This window comes from Bacillus rossius, chromosome 15 (assembly GCF_032445375.1).
Source record: "Bacillus rossius redtenbacheri isolate Brsri chromosome 15, Brsri_v3, whole genome shotgun sequence".
Classification (NCBI taxonomy): domain Eukaryota; kingdom Metazoa; phylum Arthropoda; class Insecta; order Phasmatodea; family Bacillidae; genus Bacillus; species Bacillus rossius.
In genome coordinates this window covers 43,456,136-43,477,924 of record NC_086342.1, presented here as the reverse complement: position 1 = coordinate 43,477,924, position 21,789 = coordinate 43,456,136, and the positions used below count along the sequence as shown (strand labels likewise).

The window sequence follows — 21,789 nt, the reverse complement described above, 5'->3', positions numbered from 1 at the left end:
TCATGAATCACGTTGTGGTACACAATAATTATAAAATTGTATACGCTGTTGTATTGAAGTGTATTAGTATTACCAAAATAAATACCTAAGACTAAACTCAGAGCAAAAATTATTGTACTTATTTATCATAACTTAACCAGCAATGTTATTTAATTTTCAGTTTTGCCACAGAATATCGCTTATTTACATACCATTAATTTTTCCTTTACTGAAACTGTGTCTGAGAATGTACCGAACAAAATTTCTGTGCTCTTTAATTTTCTAGAACACTCTCTAATTGGTAAGAATTTACGGGTTATTCCAGCCTACATTTAAGTGATTGTTACGCATAAGAAATTCAAGCGAATAAAAATCGGAAAATGGACGTAAGTACATTTTTGGTAACCATTCTTTGGAAGGACATGGCTATATTTCAAGCTGTTTAATCGGTAGTTTATCGTTCCGACGGACTTCGGGTTGATTCAGCTAGCAGCGAGAAGTGTTCAGCGGATATTTGAACAGTCTGGTGCTTCATGACGTCACTACCGGGTCGGGACAATTCATTTCCGCTTCCCCGAGGTCACGTGTTTGTTCCCGTTCTTCCCTTTCCCTCGAGTACTCCTCCCTTTGAGTCCCGTTCTTCCCTTTCCCTCGAGTACTCCTCCCTTTGAGTCCCGTTCTTCCCTTTCCCTCGAGTACTCCTCCCTTTGAGTCCCGTTCTTCCCTTTCCCTCGAGTACTCCTCCCTTTGAGTCCCGTTCTTCCCTTTCCCTCGAGTACTTCTCTTTTTGAGTCCCGTTCTTCCCTTTCCCTCGAGTACTTCTCCCTTTGAGTCCCGTTCTTCCCTTTCCCTCGAGTACTCCTCCCTTTGAGTCCCGTTCTTCCCTTTCCCTCGAGTACTCCTCCCTTTGAGTCCCGTTCTTCCCTTTCCCTCGAGTACTCCTCCCTTTGAGTCCCGTTCTTCCCTTTCCCTCGAGTACTTCTCTTTTTGAGTCCCGTTCTTCCCTTTCCCTCGAGTACTTCTCCCTTTGAGTCCCGTTCTTCCCTTTCCCTCGAGTACTCCTCCCTTTGAGTCCCGTTCTTCCCTTTCCCTCGAGTACTCCTCCCTTTGAGTCCCGTTCTTCCCTTTCCCTCGAGTACTCCTCCCTTTGAGTCCCGTTCTTCCCTTTCCCTCGAGTACTCCTCCCTTTGAGTACCGTTCTTCCCTTTCCCTCGAGTACTTCTCCCTTTGAGTCCCGTTCTTCCCTTTCCCTCGAGTACTCCTCCCTTTGAGTCCCGTTCTTCCCTTTCCCTCGAGTACTCCTCCCTTTGAGTCCCGTTCTTCCCTTTCCCTCGAGTACTCCTCCCTTTGAGTCCCGTTCTTCCCTTTCCCTCGAGTACTCCTCCCTTTGAGTCCCGTTCTTCCCTTTCCCTCGAGTACTCCTCCCTTTGAGTCCCGTTCTTCCCTTTCCCTCGAGTACTCCTCCCTTTGAGTCCCGTTCTTCCCTTTTCCTCGAGTACTCCTCCCTTTGAGTCCCGTTCTTCCCTTTCCCTCGAGTACTTCTCCCTTTGAGTCCCGTTCTTCCCTTTCCCTCGAGTACTCCTCCCTTTGGGTCCCGTTCTTCCCTTTCCCTCGAGTACTCCTCCCTTTGAGTTCCGTTCTTCCCTTTCCCTCGAGTACTTCTCCCTTTGAGTCCCGTTCTTCCCTTTCCCTCGAGTACTTCTCCCTTTGGGTCCCGTTCTTCCCTTTCCCTCGAGTACTCCTCCCTTTGAGTCCCGTTCTTCCCTTTCCCTCGAGTACTCCTCCCTTTGAGTCCCGTTCTTCCCTTTCCCTCGAGTACTTCTCCCTTTGAGTCCCGTTCTTCCCTTTCCCTCGAGTACTCCTCCCTTTGGGTCCCGTTCTTCCCTTTCCCTCGAGTACTCCTCCCTTTGAGTCCCGTTCTTCCCTTTCCCTCGAGTACTTCTCCCTTTGAGTTCCGTTCTTCCCTTTCCCTCGAGTACTCCTCCCTTTGAGTTCCGTTCTTCCCTTTCCCTCGAGTACTTCTCCCTTTGAGTCCCGTTCTTCCCTTTCCCTCGAGTACTCCTCCCTTTGAGTCCCGTTCTTCCCTTTCCCTCGAGTACTCCTCCCTTTGAGTCCCGTTCTTCCCTTTCCCTCGAGTACTTCTCCCTTTGAGTTCCGTTCTTCCCTTTCCCTCGAGTACTCCTCCCTTTGAGTTCCGTTCTTCCCTTTCCCTTGAGTACTCCTCCCTTTGAGTCCCGTTCTTCCCTTTCCCTCGAATACTTCTACCTTTGAGTCCCGTTCTTCCCTTTCCCTCGAGTACTCCTCCCTTTGAGTCCCGTTCTTCCCTTTCCCTCGAGTACTTCTCCCTTTGAGTCCCGTTCTTCCCTTTCCCTTGAGTACTTCTCCCTTTGAGTCCCGTTCTTCCCTTTCCCTCGAGTACTTCTCCCTTTGAGTCCCGTTCTTCCCTTTCCCTCGAGTACTTCTCCCTTTGAGTCCCGTTCTTCCCTTTCCCTCGAGTACTTCTCCCTTTGAGTCCCGTTCTTCCCTTTCCCTCGAGTAGTCCTCCCTTTGAGTCCCGTTCTTCCCTTTCCCTCAAGTACTTTTCCCTTTGAGTCCCGTTCTTCCCTTTCCCTCGAGTACTTCTCCCTTTGAGTCCCGTTCTTTCCTTTCCCTCGAGTACTCCTCCCTTTGAGTCCCGTTCTTCCCTTTCCCTCGAGTACTCCTCCCTTTGAGTCCCGTTCTTCCCTTTCCCTCGAATACTTCTCCCTTTGAGTCCCGTTCTTCCCTTTCCCTCGAGTACTTCTCCCTTTGAGTCCCGTTCTTCCCTTTCCCTCGAGTAGTCCTCCCTTTGAGTCCCGTTCTTCCCTTTCCCTCGAGTACTTCTCCCTTTGAGTCCCGTTCTTCCCTTTCCCTCGAGTACTTCTCCCTTTGAGTCCCGTTCTTCCCTTTCCCTCGAGTAGTCCTCCCTTTGAGTCCCGTTCTTCCCTTTCCCTCGAGTACTCCTCCCTTTGAGTCCCGTTCTTCCCTTTCCCTCGAGTACTTTTCCCTTTGAGTCCCGTTCTTCCCTTTCCCTCGAGTACTCCTCCCTTTGAGTCCAGTTCTTCCCTTTCCCTCAAGTACTTCTCCCTTTGAGTCCCGTTCTTCCCTTTCCCTCGAGTAGTCCTCCCTTTGAGTCCCGTTCTTCCCTTTCCCTCAAGTACTTTTCCCTTTGAGTCCCGTTCTTCCCTTTCCCTCGAGTACTCCTCCCTTTGAGTCCAGTTCTTCCCTTTCCCTCAAGTACTTCTCCCTTTGAGTCCCGTTCTTCCCTTTCCCTCGAATACTTCTCCCTTTGCGTCCGGCGAGGCAACCCTCAGCTTCAGACTGTGCTGTGCGCGGGGGCTACAACTAATGTAACTAATGGATGTTGTAAGTTATTATCTTCGACTTGTTCAAAGTTTTGTTTCAGACCGCCCTTCTAAATGACCACCTAGCTTATGAACAAGCCTTTTCACGTTTCCAGCTTAATTTGTTTTGCTTGGTTGTTGGCCAGTGAAAGATCTTGTGTGCTCATTTCGGCCACTATTTATTTATCATGATATTTTGAGCAGTTAAAACAGATCACGTAACATGCTGGAATTTAATTTAGTATTTTCAACCTGTGTGAATCGATTAAGTTGATTTTAAAATAAGCGTAATGTTATATGCAATGATGGATTATTTTATCATGCAATGAGCAACGGTAAAATATAATTAGCATGGATCATTCTCTTGTTTAGGCCACTTGAGTACTCCCTTTCAAAGTCCCTTAACTGCAGTCATAACTTTGGGAATTGTTCGTTCGCATGTAATAGTTTTCTGGTTCTTAATGAGTGGCTGGGGTGATGTGGTTTGGGAGATCGCTATTTTGAATTGATAGTTGGAGTTGGATAACACAGTTTAATTATGCAGTGTGTTGTAAAACTGGGCGAGTGTAAACTGGCCTTGAAATATATTGCGCTCCGATGGTTTTGCTTAACGAGGCGTAATTTCATTCGGCAGTTAGCTTACGTGAAGATCTATATTATTTAATGCTGTACAACCTTGGTCCAGTGGAAACTAACTGATAAAAGAATCAAACGCTTAGAATGCGTGATGTGACGTATGCTTGTTTCAACGTTCATTGATGAGTACTGATATTTGTTTTCGTGATTTAATGCAATAAAACTTCGTAAGATTTTTTTTTACATGTAAATCGTTATCAGTAAATAAAAACAATTAATTAATCATATATATCATTGGCTGCATTATGACGTCGATAAACTGCGACACCGATAGACCGATCGCGATTTAAGTTGGCAAATCAAAGTGTTTTTTTTTGTTGTAACTCTGTGCTAGAGGGCGCTGCAGCGCATCAGCTTCTAGACCGTTCCGCCGAGAGCTTCACGCCGGGCTCTGCGGCTGGTGAGGCCGGGTGCCGACAGGGACGCTAGGCGCCGAGCTGCAGCGGCAGGACGGACGCCAGGAGGCGCCAGGCGTGCACGGCGTCCAAGTCCAGCAGGTCTCCGGGGCGCAGGGGGCACGAGGGGTGGGCCTCGCCGCAGCTGCCGCCCCCGGCAGCCCCCAGCTCTGCCGCCCCCAGGTACAGCCCGTAGCGACACCCGCCCCCGGCGCCGTCTGGCCTGCGGACATCAGCAGTTGCGCTCCTGTATCCTCACTATTCATACCTAGGAACTGGAAAAAATCCGCGGTTTCAATGACCACTAGGATAGACTTCACGATTCTCTATGTACTCGAGCAACTATCACCTGGTCATTGGCTACCGACTCGGGACACCTGTGTACTGCGATTCTTATGATTCGATACTTCTTTTGTTGAGAGTTTGCCATTGGCTCAGAGTCCTTCAGGTGAATTGCTGTCCAATCACTGACGCAGCATTAAGCTAAACGAGTTTGGATTCCAGCCTGTCTCGAAAGGAATCCGCGAATTTTTCCGGTCTCTAATCATACCCCTTTTTTTTAGTAAATGAATCCCTGCTTCATTTATTCAGACATAACAGTTTTTTTGGTCATACAACTTCTAAATGTGGAGAAAAATAAAAATAATTCGCCTATGTGTCTTAATATTTAAAATTTCATGATTCGGCAAAATGATTTTTTTTCTCCATGATATTACAGAACTAGTATGTAAAAATATTTAATATAATTTTATATGTATACCAATATTATAATTTATAAAAAAACTCGACTAGGTGGATTTGAAATTATGGTATGTTTAATTTTATTTATACCTTCCAAGTGAAATTTTGAAAATTCTTCAAAATTAGTTTGTAATGAAAAATATGTTTCTTGTTTAAAACTAATTAATTAGCTCCCACCTGATGTAATACGGTGCTTTATATATATATATATATATATATATATATATATATATATATATATATAACCTCTTTAAATGTTGGTTTTTGTAATGCAATAGAGCCTGGTGTTAAAGTTAGTCAAACAACCAACGAATAAATAATAAATGCTACTTGAAATGCGTGAAGGAGTTTGGTTTGATGTCATTATAATCAGACAAACAAAAAAACTTTTTTTTATATACAAGTAAGACAAAGATTGTAAAATGACTTTCCCTATCAATTAATCTATTAGTATACTTTTTTTTTAAATTTGTTTTGTAAGATTTTTTTAAAAAAAACCAACCGCATAAGAATGTGTGGTTTAGGATGTTAGTCTGGAAAGGTTTTATATTCAATCATGTGATACTTAATTGTTTTGTGTTCATTGAGTTAGTCCGTGTTAAGATGTCATCCTTGAAATGTTGTTCTCGACATGTTAAATAACATTGTAAAATAATTTCGACGCAGCGATATGCCAAAAACTTCGATATTGACATAAAAATTGTGTAAATGTACAGCCCTAGACAACTATTTATAGGAATTTATTTAAAATTATTTATCAAACTCCGAATTTTATCGTTTATTATTCAAAGTTCTTTAATTTATTGAGTCATCGTGATTTACGGCATGGCCTCTTCGACGCATTTCGCTGAATTTCCTGAACTGCTTGCTGTATTCACTGTTTGTTCCCCGACAAGAACAAGTTTCAAACAAATATTTGTAAACCGTTACCGCGCGCTACTACAAGCAACCGGACTCACACGCTACATGGCATAAAAAAACTACCTCATGTACAAGGAAGTTATTCCCATGTGTTGGTGTTCCTCTATGAGTACGTTGTTTCACATGCGGTCACCGTAACAAACCAACAATCTATTATAAAATGTGATGTGATAATAATGTAAGACGTGGGTATAATAGTAGCCGTCATGACCTCTGACCAGCATCGTGTGATTTGTGAGTGAAAAGTCCGACTGTTTCAACTCACCGACTGTTCTGAACGCAAGAAAACCATGCATACAGTCATCGTAGAAAGTATCCAGTCACGATCTCATTTGCGGGAGGTAAAAAGGAAGAAAACACGGGCATTTAAACGTCTCGCCTTGAGCACTGATCTATACAGTCTCGACCCTGAGTCGCATGTTTGTTTATTTGTGTTGGAAACGGCGGGAGACGGGAAACTGTGGGAAGTGGAGGAGAGAGCAGAATAACTGCCCAAATGTTCACATCGTCACAGTTGGTGCACAGAGTTAAAGTAAACGAAAGAATTTTTAAACTCTTAAATCACGTGGTTACATATTATTTGTTATTAAATCAGCGTCAAAAACTAACTTTAATTTGCATGCAAATAACTAATAGAAATTATAAAATTAAAGGGCTTGAGTATTATTAAAAGGATTAATTAAATACTCAGTTTTCAATGTTATAGAAAAGCGTATATAAAATTATTTATTTAATTCAGTTAAATATTAATATATTTTGATAAATAATGAAAATCAGTAAATATGCTGAATGTTTATTTTTATTTGTAAATATTAATTATTTATTAAATATTAGTGTGAGTTTGAAAGATTTGTTCAATTGGATGCATGACTTGATGTAAGCTTTTGGACATACGCCATTGCTAAGTACTTTTTCTGTAGAAGAAAACTGTTATGGGATATTATGTGGTGTTTATATCCGGTTGACAACAGCAAATTTTTGCTTAATTTGTGTTTTGGTCTTTTGGGTATTTTTTAGTTTTCTTCTACAGAAAAAGTACTTAGCAATGGCGTATGTCTAAAAGCTTACATCAAGTCATTAGTGTAAGAATTGTTAATATATAGTGCAAATAAATTAAACATGAAAACGGCCATGAGACTAATTAAACCTTTCACAGACACTCCCTGCCAAAGACAATGGAAACTTACGAGCAACCTGACATCGCTATACATGCTTGAACATGACCTCATTTAAATCAATACGCTTGGAAACGCAGTTAAGAAAGTTTATGAACACAATTCCTATCACTTATATTCACAATAAATAAATAAATGTTTTTAATGATATGGACCAGTATTTAATATCAATCACTAAGGTCTAATGTTTAAAAGCACATGTATACTTTTTATTTGTATGTAGCCTTTCTTCATCCTGTCAATTTTTGTTGCATGCTGCGCGCGCTTTGTGAAAATGTACTGTCATCATTTTTTTTTTCCATAACGCGCCTAAACAAGTTTAACTTTAAAAATCATTCTTTCTGCAAAGGTGATTGTGATTAATTCTACCTATAATTTGGCCTTGAAACTAAAGACGCCATACTCACAGGGTTTGAATGAGTACATGAAAGAAAATATATCACGTTTGGCACATATAATAATTTCTTGTTTTAATTATTTTTTATGTTAAAAAATACTAACTTAAGATTTTTTTTAGGAAATACGTCATAGTTGCACAGGATATTTAAATAAGTCATGGCATGGATTTAAGTTATAACAAGGAATGAAAAGAAGTATAAATGTCGAGGTCAAAATCATGATTAGAATATCTGACTTCAGAAGTTTAAGGTTTCTTTACATACAATTTTTAAAAGGCTTAGATTGTTACTTTATTTATTATTATCGATTTATTCACTTGCCTTCTTAATGGTTTGTATTATTTATCAAATATTTTATTAAATATAACGCAGTTAAAAAGAGTCGTAGAACCAAACAAAATAAAACACTGCTTTTATTAAATGGCGGAAAATAGCAAATGTGATTATAGGCACGCTACAATTTTTGTTATCTGATTGTAAGTCATATCAATTTAGTTGGGGGGGGGGATTGTGAAAACGTTTTGGATAAATAATGTATTTTTTTCTTTTGATATATTTGGAATGAGTTGTCATCTGGTCATTAGAACCAGATACTTAAAAACCAACATTAATCAAGAACACATATTTAACACAATATTTTGAATGCAATGAATATTTCTAATGCAGTTACTCATTATAATGAAATATCGGATCCTTGCTCTATAGACAATGCAACAGATGTTAACGTAATAATTTTCAACAGTCAGTACCGCGTTAACATATAAAAGATTCCTAAATGCATAACGTACTCGAGGTGGACAGACTAACAATAAACAGTGTAGAAGCATGTGTAGGATGTAGGAGAGGCCGGAGTGTAGGAACAGGGAGTCACTCACACCAACTGCCTCAGGAAGATGTCTGCCACAGGGAACAGCTGCTGTCTCTCTGCCGACAGCTGGCACATCAGCTTCTGTCGACACTCTTCACTGTCCACCTGTGGAACACAGGCACACTCGCCCTAGGAACACTTCCTGTAGGCTTCATTGCTCTTCACTGCTACGTCTCTCCAGGCCTTTTTCAAACTGACCCCCACATTCACCCACAATTGTCTCTCCTTAACCCTTGAACCTTTTTACTTCTCTCGTCACGTTGTGCATATCCTGAACATGTTTCCCGTTCTCTATTTCTCAAATACAACGTTGTGGAACCTATGCATACAGGAATGAGATAAATTTGGCGTTGATTAGTAACTTTTTCACTTTTAATAAAATTATTAAAAAAAAATTTAATGACTTTTAACAAACAAAAGTGTGAACGATATTTTGTAACCCATATGCTCGTTCTAAACAATGCTATCATAAGTTAATTTATAGGCCTAGTAATTTTTTCTATTTGCCTTTCTTTTTCGCTTCATTTTGTTTAGGCGTAGTTGCTGGTAGTTTTGAACAAGTTTTGAACAAGTTTATAAAACCATAAATAAAATTTAAGTCAAATATGACAACTGATGTATTGTCAAACCCCATTTTATGTCCGTATTTTACTAGAATTATTTATTCTATAAGATTTCAAAGCAGCTTTTAAAACATTTAAGAGATTAGAATACTAATTATTATTTAATTATTATTATTTATTTCAACAACAACGATATTCAGTGGTCGATAATCTTAATATGTATCTTGCCAGGACTACGACTGTCAGAGCCAATGACAAATGCCAAGTCAATGTTGTAGGAACATTTCATTAAATTTTTTAAGATGATTTTTCAATAGGAGGTGAGGGCAAATATTCCCTCCTCGTCGCTGAGTTGTCACAGTGCCGCTTAACAACAGCTACTTACAGTTAAATGTACCAACCAGCAAGAATTCTGCATTCGATTGCAAAGAGGCATAAAAACTGCCGACTTCCAAGGCGAACTTGTTAGATAAGTAATTCCGTCCTTGTAATAATGAACCGTTTGTCCAGCGGAGAGCAGTGGTAGTCAAACGACTGTACTGAGAAGCAGGTTCAACTGAGCAACATTTTACAAACATCTAATACGGTAATTATCATTTTTGTTTGAACATATATATTAAATAAGTATTTAAATAACGCCTCCAGGCTCAAGAAACCGTGCGTCCAAAAACGTTTTTTTTTTTTTTTTTCAAAATGTTCAAACATTTTCGAATTATTTATAACACAAATGAATCAATTTTTTCTTTACTTGCATAAATGGTTTCCTGTACAAATATTTTCTGAATTTAAAACTTTTTGGGGTAACATTTATGTCCATGGAGTAACACACGGAGTTTTTACTTTTTTTTATAAATTCGACCGCTAAGGAGGTGCGAAGTAGATAGGTTGGGTTTTAAAATATTAAGTTATATATCCGAAAAAATTAAAGCCGGGGGTTAAAAAAAGAAGTAAAAACCAGGTACACACAAACTAAATTAGGTATTGTTTATTTTTTAATTTTTCAAAATTCTGCTGCAAAAAAGTGAAGAGTGACACGTTAGGTTTTATAAAATAAGACAATATCTTCTAAGCAATCAAGTGGGCGGTAAGAATTTGAGTAAAAACAAAGTAAATAATAAGTTGGGTGTTTATTGTGACCTCTATTTTCGTCATTTGACTGCAAAAGGGATGATAAGGGAGTCTCAGTTTGGTCTGATATAAAAAAATTATCTCTGACAATAATTCAGTAGTAAGTACCTTTAGCATTCTGGTTGATTTGTAAACATAAAACATCTTGGAAAACTTATTTTACCACTTTCCAAAATTCTACACCTTAGGATGTGGAAAAGGTGCAAATATTATTTCATTATAGAAAATACCTGGTGATGTAAATAAACTTAATTTAAAACATTGGTAAATATAACATTACGAACTAAAACTACCTTCAACTAACTACACGTTGATTTCAACAATTTTCACTCTATAGTAGTTATAACAAGGGTTGAAATTGCTTATGAAAGAAAAAAAATACAACATCCACTTACTATCTATAATAAAAATGAAACTGTTAGAGGCGAAAAGTCTGAACATTGAATGACATGATAAAAATAACTATTGGAAATGGCTATTTTTTGTCGAGAACTAAAAAATTATATTTTTTAAATTTTTGTCAGTTAGTCTGTTCGAGCATCACTCGAAAAATAATTGACGGATTTTGATAAACTTTTTTTTTATTGGGAAAGGCTTTAGCTAACTTGAAAACTATACTATATATTATTTCAGAATTCCACCTGTAAGAAGTTGAAAAAATTGTAAATATGGTTTTAAGATAATTAATTATATCTCTGAAACTAATAAAGCTAAATTAAAGATTTTCGGTAACATACGAAAACATCAAAAAAAAATTTAAATTTTGGAAAAAAATATCCTAAGGCATGAACAAAGGGTAAGTATGTTTTAAAGAATAATAAAGAAACCTCCAAATCTAATTAAGCATAATAAATGATATTAGATACCAAAATTAAATGATAATCAAAAAAACACAATTTTTATATTTTGTAATTTAAAATCCTAAGGGGAGAAAAAAGAATAATATTGTTTTAAAGATAAATAATTATATCTCAAAAATTAACTAAGCGTGGTAACTTATATTGTGTGACAATAATAAAAATACGAATATAAACAACCAAACTTTTTATATTTTACCAAATTGAACCCCCAAGCGGAGAAAAAGGGGTAGGTATGTTTTGAAGACTAATAATAACTCCGAATTTAATTTAGAGAAATAGATATTATTGGGTATCAATAACCAATACGATTAAAAACCTCCACCATATTTATATTTTGCAAAATTCAACCCCTAAAGGGGTGAAAAAGGTTGTTTTTTTAGTAGAAATTATATCTCAGAGTTCAATTAACTATTATAAATTATTTTGGGTAGCAATAGTAACAAAACGAAAACTACCGCACACATTTTTTTTTTTTAATTTGCGATATTCAACAGCTAAGAGTGTGAAAAACGGGAGTAATACGTAATGGCCGTCCGGGCATATGGTTCTGGTTCGTGGATTGTTGATGGGGTCAACGACCGTACGACCTCTGACGTCACGGCGGCCATATTGGACTCTAAATTCCTCAAAATTCTTTGAAAATACCCTATTTCAACGGAAAATTTTCCCGTTTTGAAGTAAAATTTTCAATAAAAATTCTAAAATTCCAAATGTCCTCATTGTGACTTAAATTCCCCTTGGGCAAGCCTACAATGAGCTCCTTTGGGGACGCTTTAACTTTGACCTTGACCTTGACATTGAACTTTGACCTTGAGCTTTGAGTTTGATCTTGACCTAAGATTTTGAACTTGAACTTTGACCTTACCTTGACCGTAAGACCATGAATGTAAACTAAAAATTCTTTAATTTATGACCAAAAATGTCCGAAAAAATTTTCAAAAAATTAAAATTTTACTTCAAACGTTGCACTTTTCGTTACGCCCGCCATCTTAGATTCTAGAACATTAAAGTTTTCGTTACACCTGCCAACTTTGATTTTATAATGTTGCAATTTTCGTTACAGTTACCATCTTGGAAGTGTATGACATCATCGTTGCACCTTCTGTTATGGTTGCCAGCTTAGATTCTTGAATGTTGCAATTTTCGTTACAGCCGTTATCTTGAAAATCCGTAATTATTATCCGATTTTAACAAGAAAAAATATAAAATGAATAACAAATGAATTAACAAAATTAAAAACCACCCCATTGAAATTACGTATTTTTAAAACAATATATTAGGGTAATATTTTTAATATTATAAAAATTAATTAATAATAAAAATTTAATTTAAAAACGCAGTTACGTCATGAAGTCCTCGGTTAGAATCCGGCGAGGTCATTCGATTAAGGTGCCGATGGATCCTTCTTCCACGGAAGCCACCGGCAGACTGACCGATCACTAATGCAAGTCTTGTAGTCCTGTAGCCCCGGCAGCCTTGAGACCTTGTAAAGACTCGTAGACTCATAGGCTCGTATTCCTAATGCCTCGTAGTTATGTGGCCATGTAGACTCGTAGTCTCATAGCCTCCAAGTCTTTTAGTCTTGTAGCTTCGCAGCCAAGTCACCTTGTAGCCAAAAGTTGCTCGAGCAGTATAACTGCAGTTATACCTAAGACTGGTGGAGTTGACATTTGGAGCCAATGCATTTTGGATGAAGACTGTTGGAGCCAATTACTTTTGTTATACCGCATCTTGCGACCGATCGTATCCCTGTGGTGAGAGTGTCTCCCGCTGATTTGAATGTTCGTTCATATGTACATCCTTTTCGTTAAATGTGCTTTATTATTGTTGAATTTTCGTAAAAATGAATGTCTTTAAGTTAAATGTGCTTTCCTTTTTGTATTGTTCTTCCAAATGTGCTTCCCAGAGTGCTTACTTTCTTAAATGTGCTTTAAAATGTGCATACAAATTTGCTTACTTTTTTTTTAAAATTTGCTTCCTTTTTGACGACTGTGCCTTCTTTATATTATGTGCTATCTTTTTGACGATGAGAGAATCGATGTCTGTCCTCAGGACATGATTGGCTTCGTGGCTCGGAGACGACTGGTATATAAAGCTAACATTGAAGACGACCTTATTAAAATGTTGGTCGCGAATCGAAGGATAACACCTCTTGGTTCGTAGATGCTTGGCTAAAGCGCGTGATTTTGTACAGTATCGACGGAAAATAACTTTTGGCTACTGACTGGATGTGTTTGACCACCTATTGGATGCGTCTAGCAACCAACTGGATATGGCTGGCCACCTACTGGCCACTGAATAGACATTCTGGCCACCAACTTGGCATACCTAGTTACTAACTGGACGTGATAGCATTTCCAACCTCCTGGTCATGTGTGCATGGCCACCGACTGTCATGTGGAGATGCCCTGCAATAACTCGCATCGCCATCTAAGAAGACTTTCAACATCGAGAAACGCTTGTAATTTGATTGTTTTTTTTTATTTGTCATTTTCTGTAATAAGTTTTTTATTTGCCATTTTGTAGTTTTATATCCACCCTGTATTTTTTTGGTAATTTTAATTCAATTATATTTTATTGCATATACAGCACGGATCGAATCAAGGACGTATATCGATCGAATCAATCATTATTGTAGCAAACGAATTTTGAATTTTTCCATTATTTTCACCAGGTTTCTGCCTTCCTTGCACGTCTGAAACCGAACAGACCCACTAAGACGACACAGGCCTGCGCAAGCATAACACTGTCACCCCTAAGCGCAATGATCCGGTTGGCGCATCTGTGCCTTGTCAAGCAAAAATACTTATCATTAAAACTTCATTAAGAAAATCTCTATCTCCACGTACTTACAGCGATGTCGAACTATAATTAATTCAGAAAAATTTGAAAATTAATTTACTAATTTTTTACTTCTGTGATCATAAGAATGGTTTCAAAGAGTCGGGTAGGTTTGTTCAATGTTATCTAAATATTACTGTTCTTAAGGGGTCACTATGGTTACATTTATAAAAATAAAATGTTTTTGTCTTACTGAACCTTGAAAGGCAGAATAGTTTGATAAATATGTAAAAGAAAACGATCGAGGCACTGGCACATGTTGTTTACCCACAAGGGTCAAGTTCCTCAGTAGCACACAGACTCGTAAAGCTGCGCGGCAATAGACGGGTCTGGACATGCCTGACGCAGCGTGCGGGGCGGGAGGGGACTGCACAGCCTCTACACAGAGACAGGTGTTTCAGCGCGGGATATTGTGCAGTCTTGCACACTGAGGCGCGTGTTCTGCATGGCGCCTCAGCTGCGCTAGAGCTGTGCAGCGGCTACCAGCGCCCCAAGTGGCGTCCTAGCAACCTTGCCCGGGGTTGCGGCCTTCACAGGCTCCGACCGTCCTACCACCCCTCTCCCCGCATCACTGCTTCACTTTTACATAACAAGGTTCATATCACCGGCGGCCAACAGCATACGCGCCTTAATAGCTCTTTCATCATCAGCACTTGCCCGTTTGAAATAAGTTGTTTACTTCCGGAGGTGCATCCTTTGGCATTTTTGTTAAAAAAAATCTCAAACAACGTCAATATTTCATGAATATTCCACTGATGCACCATCATGCCGTTATGACATAAAGTAGGTTTATTAACCAGAACTGTGCAATTATACGTTAGCGCGATGTGATTCTGATTAGGTTCTATACTCTCATATTTTCCGCATGACATTACTCTGTACATATGAGAGTTTAAGGTGTTTACAATCTTACTTATCTTACAAATACTTGTTAAATTTAAAAAAAAAATGGTGTGCGTACTTATGTACGTACGTTAGAAGTTTTACTTGGCGTATTAAACAAATAACTTCAAATTTGCATTTAATAATTAATAGAAATAAAATGACTGGAGTAATTTTATAAATATGTTTCCTAAAGTATAAATTCAATGACGTTAAATAATTTCAAAGCTAACATTCATTTTTAGAGAAATAAAATAATGTAAATTACTGGAGTGATTTTGTAAATATATAAGTTTTGTCGATTGAAGAGTTTTATTTAATTTAAAAAAAATTAAATACACAGTATTAAATATTAGTATAAACACGTGAAAAATTAATTACTTCATTGAATAAAATAAGCTAGACTATTTATTCAAGAATAAAATCAATCAACATGCTAAATATTAATTCTTATTTATTAGTTTTAATTATTTATTAAATAATAATATAATACATATTATTTATAAGGCAAATACATTATACATAAGGGCACATAACTTCACAAAATCTCCCATGGAAACAGCCATGAGACTACTAAACCTTCCCTAGACTATCCCTGCCAGCGACATTGAAAACTTCCAAGCAACCTAACAACGTTATTCGCATGAGAACATAACCTTACCTATGTGAGTACAATTTAAAATAAACATGAAAAAGTTTATATATACACTTTTATAACGTATATTTAAAATATCTAATTTTTTTAATGATGTAGACCAGTATTCAATGTAAATCACTAAATTATGTGATTTAAAGCACATATATAATTTTTATTTTTGTATAGAAATTTTTCTGTGCGTCCTTTATTTCATCCTGTGAATATTTCGTTTAAGGTGCACGCGCATCCTAGAAATTCACTCATTATTTTTCCGTAAAGCGCCGTTAGTAGTATAAAAATGATTTAATTATATTAAAGAATTTTAAAACTTATTTCATAGACAAAACAATTGAAAATCAATTCCGAATAATTGCTAAGAAGTCACATAGTGACTGGGCCTATCATGTATTTATAATTCATTGCTCTTAGATTTACAATTCATAATACAGCTGGTAATAATTTTTCAATGATCCTGTATTGCAGAGAGTTGTAGTTGGCTGTGTATGTGTTTCATACTTAATAGCACACAGATGTTCAATTCGTAATACAGCTGTAAACACTCTTGAAATGATGCTGTATTGAAGGTAGTTGTTGCTGAACTTGGGTAGTTTTTGGAACCATTTCTTGTGGTTGGTCATCACCGGCCGCAATGTAAACTTGGTTTCGACGATGTTTTGTAAGTTAGCCCCTGAACGTGACACCGCCGGCAGAACAGCGAGGTATCTCTGGTGGCCTACCACCCCAGCATGCATTATCTACAGCCACACCAAGGCTCGCCCAGCCGTGTGGGTGGAGGGGGAACCACGTGACCTCACCACCCCTCCTTCCCAGGAGGCGGGGAAGTAGCTCCATGCTTCTGGATGGTTCGACAAGGAAGTAGTAACAGCCCAAGGAGTATATATAGGCCGGGGTTGGCCTGCAGTGCTCAGAGTCTTCGGAGCGGCGCGGCGGAAGAGGAAGATATCACACCCGACTGTCACCCGACTGTCACCCGGCTGTAACTCTGCCCGTCACCACGTCAACCAGGAAGGTCACTCTGCAGGAGATAGCCGCAAGAAGAGGTAACTGGTCACTCGTTCAGAGACTCGCCGATGCGACTCACTGAGCGAGCTGCTACTCGCTGAGCGAGTAATTACTGAGAACCACTCAGTGGAATTACGACCTTTGGGTAAGGGCAAGTTGCCGAAAAGACACGAAAATACACGCCGATGACAGTTTTTTTCATAAATCAAGCGAGTGTGAGTGAGGGAATTTAAGTGTATATTTATGCTAGAAGGACACATATCGCCGGATGCTATGAAAAGGACTTAAATTGTGACTGTGGCAATGGCTGACAAAAAATGGCAGTGCAATGATAACCCGAATTTGACTTTCATAACAGACCTGAACTTGGTGTTGCCACAAAGTTAAATCTGGTGAAGTGTGACGAGTTTATAATGCTGGCAGAGTTTCGTAGTGAGAACAATGTGGAGGAATTTGCATTAGTGATGAAACGAATATCCGGTAACTATCCCGTATCCGGCCGGATGGTAAATTTAGGTGGGATAGGCCGGGTTCCGGGATAATAAAAAATCGAAATATGTACGTAAAAATTAAAATCACCATATTTTCATTTTACAACAAAAAAAAATGGCCAGTCAACAGAAGTGATAACTTAAAACTTTGTTTTTAAATGTGTAATATGACATTCCTACGTCAAATGTACGTAAGAAAATGATTTTGGTATTATATCAGTACGATTTCAGCATGATATAATTTATCCTTAAATCATTTTTAGTCACAACAGATGTCAGTGGTATGTAAAAATTACGTAAAAATTCATTACCTAGCTATGACTTACCAGTGATGTCAGACCTAGGTCATGTATTCACGTAGTAAAATCAACTTCACTTACTGCTACTACAGCATGACGGTGATGCGAACTCACAAGATTTTACCCATCCAAAAAAGAGTCCAACACGCACATGACACAGTCGAGTATATACAATGTATTAGTGTATATATGCGTATACATGTACACAGGCCGCTGCGATTCGCCAGTCTGGCGCAACACGTCACTAGCATGTCGGTGACGCAAACCCATAAGTTTTGCCCCTACCAAAAATCGCTCAACGTGGCTAAAGAAGTTTTCACTTCAAAAATAGTACTCGTACTGCACTAAGGGTAAATTACGGTACATGAATACCAATTTCTCTGCAACAAACGGTTTCGCTTGTCTTCATAGACACAGCCAGCTTCAGAAAACTGTATTTCGCTATTCACGCTGCTGCAAGGTTATTTGCAATGATAGCGGGGTAAAGCTGGTTCTAGGAGTCTGGTGAATCCGGTTCTTTCTACTATGGATAATTGCTCGTTGTCTAGCGCAATTATTTATGCTATTAAATAATGGTACTTCCTAGTTTTTGCGTCATTTACGTCCCAAAGCAATTTCCTTTCGAATGATTGTCATAGTGAATTGCTTTTTTTGCCGATACTGAAGACGAACTTGTCTCTGGGATGGCTGAAGGCATTGTAGTAGGCAAGACAGCGGCTGGATCTTCAGTCAGCGCACGGAATTCATCCGCATGTCTTGTTTTCATATGATTGTTCATGGTAGAACTACCTAGACCAAATACGATGCTACCAACAGAACTCTGCTACAAACGTGCCTTTCGAAAAGTAATTAAAAATCGAAAATTTGGTGTAAATGATTTTGTTGTTATCGTATTGTCTGGGTGAGTCAGAAGATTATTCAAAAACTAGGTTTTATATATAAACATATTAAATTTACACAAATAACATTAAGAATTTTTTTTCATTATATTTTTTTTTGTTTCTTATTATGTAGGTTCCTGCCATGAAGTTTTCAATAACAAAATAAACTTGATAAACTCGTTCTTTTTGGTACGTAGCTGATTTTTTTCCTTCGCTTCCATGATAAATTTTAACACTGCATAACAAACAGCAAACTTTTGATCGTCAAGGTTCATATCAAAATATTCCCTTAAAGGCAATCTTATGTTTACAATCTTTTCATTTCTCGTCGCTGAATCAGTTTAGCATTTTAATAAAAAATACTTTTATAATAACCTTAAACTAAAACAGTACGTTTTTCTATTAACCTCAAATGATCGTGTTTGCAATCAACTCAACAGGTCGATGGAACACTTCCTAACTTGGACTCATGAACGAAGAGACCCGAACTCACCCGAGTCCGCCCGATCGCGTGAGCTCGCTCGTCACGATGCGCCAGTCGGCAATGTTCGGCCGGACATCCGGCTATCCGCTTCAAGTTCGGCCGGATATCCTGTATCCGGTATCCGGCCAAACAGCTATCCGCGTGATAACTAGTTTGCCTGATGGTAACTCTCCATGACCAGCGCCGACGAGTAGTGAAGAGCGAGTTGCGGCAGCTGAGGAAGTCATCTCAGGAACCTGGTGTCCCGCACTTGGTCCGTGGCAGCGCAGTCCGTGTCGAGTGTGCTAGCAGGAGGGCGCCACACGGGACACCGCTGCAGTTAGGCCCTGGAGTGGTCCCTTTACTATCGACTGTCTCTAAGGCTAGTGTCCAACGAGTCATAACCTGAACAACCGAGGGGCTTGACTTCAGGGTCATTTTAGTTTTCACGTCAAGCAGTTATAATAACAGCTGGTTTCATAAAGGATGCCTCATAACAAGTGTTCGTTGTGATGAAAATGCAGAATTATAATATTTCAGTAATTATTAATTTAGGAGTTAGGTTAATTGTATTTGTCTTATGAATAATCTTGCACTGGAAATAACTTTTTTGTCTCGGAGCCTTGTTCAGCCAGTTGCTCTACGGCTCCTTTATGACCTTTTGGAGGTGATTTGTAATTGTTTACTGTTGTATTAATTTAAGTTATTCGCTTCTCTGTTGTACTAACAATTGTCTCACTTTTTACGACGAGGAGCTAATAAAAATTTTAATATTTGAATTGGTTTGATATTTTTTTTTATATTCAGGATAAAGTTAGACTCTCTGTTAACTTTGACATGTCTTTGTTTATATTTGGGCTTTGTGGAGTACTCTCAGTAATCGCACGCAGTTTTACTTAATTCAAGAATACATAAAAGATCTTTATTTGACTTCGTTAAAAGTTTCAATAATATTTCGTGTGCTTCTCACAACACTGTTTTAGTGTTCGCTCTATTCAACCCTTCCTCCTGTCAGTTCTCTGGGGGGAGCAACACATTGACAGTCTGGGGGGGGGGGGGGAGCAACACATTGACAGAAGTCGTTCCCCCAATGACAAGTCTATCTGAAAGTTTGTGAGCGGTGTTTGTTCATACGCACTGCAGCTCAAATGTAACATTACAAATATAGGCACTATCACTGTGCAGGTTGCTATAAGGAAAACATTACGATAGTCATTGTGTAACCCCTGACTGTGTGATGTGTGCCACTTCCACAGTTGGGGCTTATGTTGTGTCGGGTTTAACGACGCCATAAGGCGAAATTGAATGCCTGTCATTGGTACGTGTCACTCATTGCAGTGATTTCGTTTGTGAGAGAACATAAGTTTTCACTGATTACCCTTCTGGATAATATCGTGAAACTGAGGGAATATATAAACAAGTCTTTTCAGAAATGAAAAATTCGAATAGGAATTAAGAGTAAAGCTCGCAACAATCACTTTTTAGGTTATAGTGTTTCACTGTTTTATAATTAGTTCATTTACAAACTATATACGTACTATACTCTTTATCAGACATGCTGTGATGTTGGGATTAAAAAAAAAATGAAAGTAGTTTCACATATATTAAAATATTGGTTAAAATTGATTTGTATGAAAATTAAAATAATTTCCGTTAAAGTAATTTGTGCATGTGACCTTTTAATACTAATAGCATGAAAATATTTAAATATATTTTAACCTACGAGGCTTGCACTGCAGTATCTTGTGCTTGTGAGGTCTGTATCTTTTAATTTTATGTCCGTGTTTGCAGTTTGCAAGTGTAGTGAATTGTTGACACTATTTGCTGTCAGGAAGTTCTTTATTATTCAGTTGTAAAGGATGATAATGTTTTTCAAATCTTAAGCTCTAATTATAAAAATGTGTAAATTTATGGTAAGTGATTTATAGGAAGCTATATTTCGTACGACCACTCGCCGTCGCATAGAAACAGGTTCCCCCGAGGTGGGATCGCAGTTTGTTACTGCCGTGTGCTGAGCTGAGTGGGGTGAGCTCTGCCAGGGTCCAGCATGATGCTTCAAGGTCAGCATGCACGCATAGCGCACACGTCATGCATCCGGGCGGCTCGTTTCTCAACGCGGAAGCCGATTACAAAGTTCGCATGGCATGAAGTGATAAATATAACGCATTTGCATATTTCAAGAAAAATTTTATTTGTTATGTTTTTTCTTTATTTCCACGGACTTGAAATGTTGTTTTACACTTGATTGTCAAGTAAAGCCAGTTGTGTTATGTTGGGGATTCTTTAAGAATCTCAACACTTTCTTCAACCCAGCTACTTGCTCATCCAAAAAAATATCCAAAATTAAAAGTAGGTCTTCCATTAATATCATAGACAAAAATCTCATAAAAATAATTTATTACTTAACCAAACTGTATTCATACGGACCATACTCGTACAGTGAAATTTATCATGCTTTACATATAAAGTTTCGATTATGTTTATTTATCAATATAAAATTCACAATTTATAAAAAAAATTGGTTGTCTGTAAAGTCGGTTTACGGACGATAGTTTAACGTGACAACGTCATAACATAACATTGATGAAATAATTGCATACTTTTATGAATAAAATTGAATCATTTTTATTGAATTATCACTATTTTGTATGGATACAGAGAAGGAGTGAAATGAAATCTACAATTTAATTGATAAATTTATTTTTATTTGCACTCATGGTTTCAAATATGTTTATTACTTTAACGAAGAGATTATTTTAACTATAACTTTTATACATGTTTGCTATTTAACTTCTTCCAATCTGTGTTATTCTGTTAAGGATAGGACGATGATAGGAAAAGTAGGAAACGAATGGGAGTGTTTCAAGGATGATGTGAGGGAAAATGGCTTACCCAACACCAAGATGCAGTCAAAAATAATATATTTGCGCCACGGACTCTGCAGCAATGCTAGGAGGAACGGGTTAGCAAAGAGCAATGAAAATGTTACATTGAAATGCATGAAAACAGAATTACGCCACGTCAGTTCAGGTTAGCAAAGAGCAATATAATATAAGCGTAACGGGACACAGCGAAACGTGACAATGTGCGTAACGGGACACTTTTTCGTGAGTGCAGCCGGCGTTCATCGACGTTGTCACGTCAAAAAATGTAACACAGGTATATCATCTATGTACAAAAGGAAGAGTTTATATGTCTACCTTTCGTGTAGCTCAGAGGAAATAGATACACAATAACTCATAAAAT

The 21,789-nt window shown here is 38.1% G+C and overlaps 1 protein-coding gene across 1 annotated transcript in view; it reads right to left on the bottom strand.

The window, feature by feature from the left end:
* Positions 1-4,195: 4,195 nt before the first annotated feature.
* Positions 4,196-21,789, bottom strand: part of LOC134539536 (uncharacterized) — a 115,266-nt gene continuing 97,672 nt past the window's right edge. The window contains exons 4-5 of the mRNA XM_063381639.1: positions 8,483-8,580; positions 4,196-4,595 (exon numbers count right to left, since the gene is read on the bottom strand). Of these exons, the coding sequence (XP_063237709.1) occupies positions 4,403-4,595; positions 8,483-8,580 (291 nt within the window). The 3' untranslated portion in view covers positions 4,196-4,402. The remainder of the gene's footprint in view (positions 4,596-8,482; positions 8,581-21,789) is intronic.